Below are 1,977 nucleotides of genomic sequence, written 5' to 3' on the forward strand. Positions count from 1 at the left end.
GAGCACCTCTGCTCTGTCAGCCAACCAGTGGTTTCGTTGATCTTCCATAAAAGAGTAGCCTGTTTGGTTATTGCTAATGTCATCCCTGAGGGTGTCCCACTGTATCTCTGGTGGGCTCTCGCCTTCTCTCAGGAAGAGAAGCTTCGCCATCGTACGGGTCAGCTCCTCCGCTGCTATGCGGACCATCTCCCGCAGCTGCGTCATGGTGAAGGTAGTCCTCTCAAAGGTGACCTCCTCTTCTACCCACTGTATCTTGCCCTGGATCATGGTTGTCGTACGGATGGCCATACCATAGGCAAACGTGTCCAAGATCCAGCTCATTGGTGTTGGCTGACTTGTAGGTGTCAGGCAGGTCATGAACCGCGTCACCTGCTCTCGTACGAGGCTAAACACACCTGGTGCCTCTCTTTCTGCGTCTTCCTGTGACATCTTGCGTTCGACCCGGATCTTCTTGGCCGTCTGCTGATTGAGGAGATATGCGTTATAAATGACGAGAAGACGTATGATCTTGATCACTGCTGCATAGAATGGAGTATACTCGTACGGCATGAGCCAGTTGAGAGTACTTTTGCCTTGACTCTCGTCGTAAGACCCTTGGACGCCAAGGACTGCAAGGCCGCTGAGTACAGCACTCTCATACACGTTATCCTTCAACTGGTGGTCAAACAGAGATACTATAAGAGTAAGCAGAAGCCGGTCGGCCTTCTCGTACGACTGCTGCTCCCGATCTGGATTGTTCATCTGTTCTGACAGCTCAAAGGTAAAGTCATCATATGCGCCCTCCTGTTCCCTTGTCAGAGTATAGCCAGGTCTCTTCGCTGGCTCCCAGTCCTCTGTTGTCCGAATGATATAAGCTAGGATCCGCTGTACGACACGGATATATCGTACGAGAGTGTGCTTCTCCATGCGACTTTTGAATATCCTCCTCTTTTTTGTAGGGTCAGTGACACCGTTGATCTCAAAGAGTACCGTGTGCCCTACAACCGTAGCCCTAGCAATCCTCTTAGACGCTCGTACGACCCTATCGACTGACGCGTTGGCTAACATGACCATGTTCTCAGTCTCAGGAGTCGACAAATCGCCAGAGACCATACTGAGACTAGTGGTCTCAAGTAGTCTGGCGCGATCCCGTCCTTGGAGGTGGATTGCCCATTGCGTTCGCTGGAGCCAAAGGTTGGGCTCTTGCTTCTCGTCACCTGTCTCGATCTGGTCGGTCGTACGAGTGTGGATCTTCTTATATTGCTCCTGGCTGAAGGAAAGCACTCTCTTGAGGCCGGAGTCTGGAGAGTGAAGGCTCTCTTGAGTTGAGTGGGTAGAATCTCTGGGACTCGAACTCGCAACCTCAAACAGCTTACTGGCCGTACGACTGGAGAAGAGCTGCTGACAAAGGACCCCAGACCTCCACATAGTGGTAGCCTGCCTGCTGAGCCCTCTATATTTGGTCTTTCCTGACCAGCCGTGTGCCTTTCGACAGTGCGCCTTCATGTTCTTAAGCTGTCGTACGATATAGGAGCACTCTGTACAGGCAAGGCCGTCGAGAAACGGATCGCGCAGAAATGGGATCGCTGCATTGGTAGGGGATGGGAAGACAAAGGACTGCAGCTCTTGCTGGTCTCGTACGAGGCCGGGTATAGACCGTATATGTTCGTAGATGAGCTTTCGCGTCTTTGGCGATATCGTACGATGTTTATCGCGTAGGTGGGAGACTGCTTCATCTACTACTACTCCTATCTGACAAGCCTTACAGACTAGGACTTGGAGAGATGAGATGACGACAAATGGATCCATATCTCGTACGAACGAGATAAAGAGTAGATTAGATCGACTTTATAACTACTAAGATGAAAGGTTCTGGTTTTGATTCTCTAAGATGTAAAAATAGCGGTGTAAGCTAATATATGCTGACAGAATCGACTAGTGAGGGGTAAAGATATTAAGAGCAGTAGATAGGCTAGACTCGTACGATGTTTAAGATTT

At 50.1% G+C, this 1,977-nt stretch overlaps 1 protein-coding gene across 1 annotated transcript; it reads right to left on the reverse strand.

Annotated features, from left to right (window-relative positions):
* Positions 1-220: 220 nt before the first annotated feature.
* UCRPA7_8313 (putative dna protein) lies at positions 221-1,092 on the reverse strand (the record flags this gene model as incomplete). The annotated part of the gene is made up of 2 exons (XM_007920830.1): positions 221-330; positions 396-1,092. The coding sequence occupies 2 exons, from the start codon at positions 1,090-1,092 to the stop codon at positions 221-223; spliced, it is 807 nt and encodes a 268-aa protein (XP_007919021.1).
* Between the last annotated feature and the right edge of the window lie 885 nt (positions 1,093-1,977).

This window comes from Phaeoacremonium minimum, assembly GCF_000392275.1.
Source record: "Phaeoacremonium minimum UCRPA7 unplaced genomic scaffold PA7_03_scaffold_584, whole genome shotgun sequence".
Lineage (NCBI taxonomy): Eukaryota > Fungi > Ascomycota > Sordariomycetes > Togniniales > Togniniaceae > Phaeoacremonium > Phaeoacremonium minimum.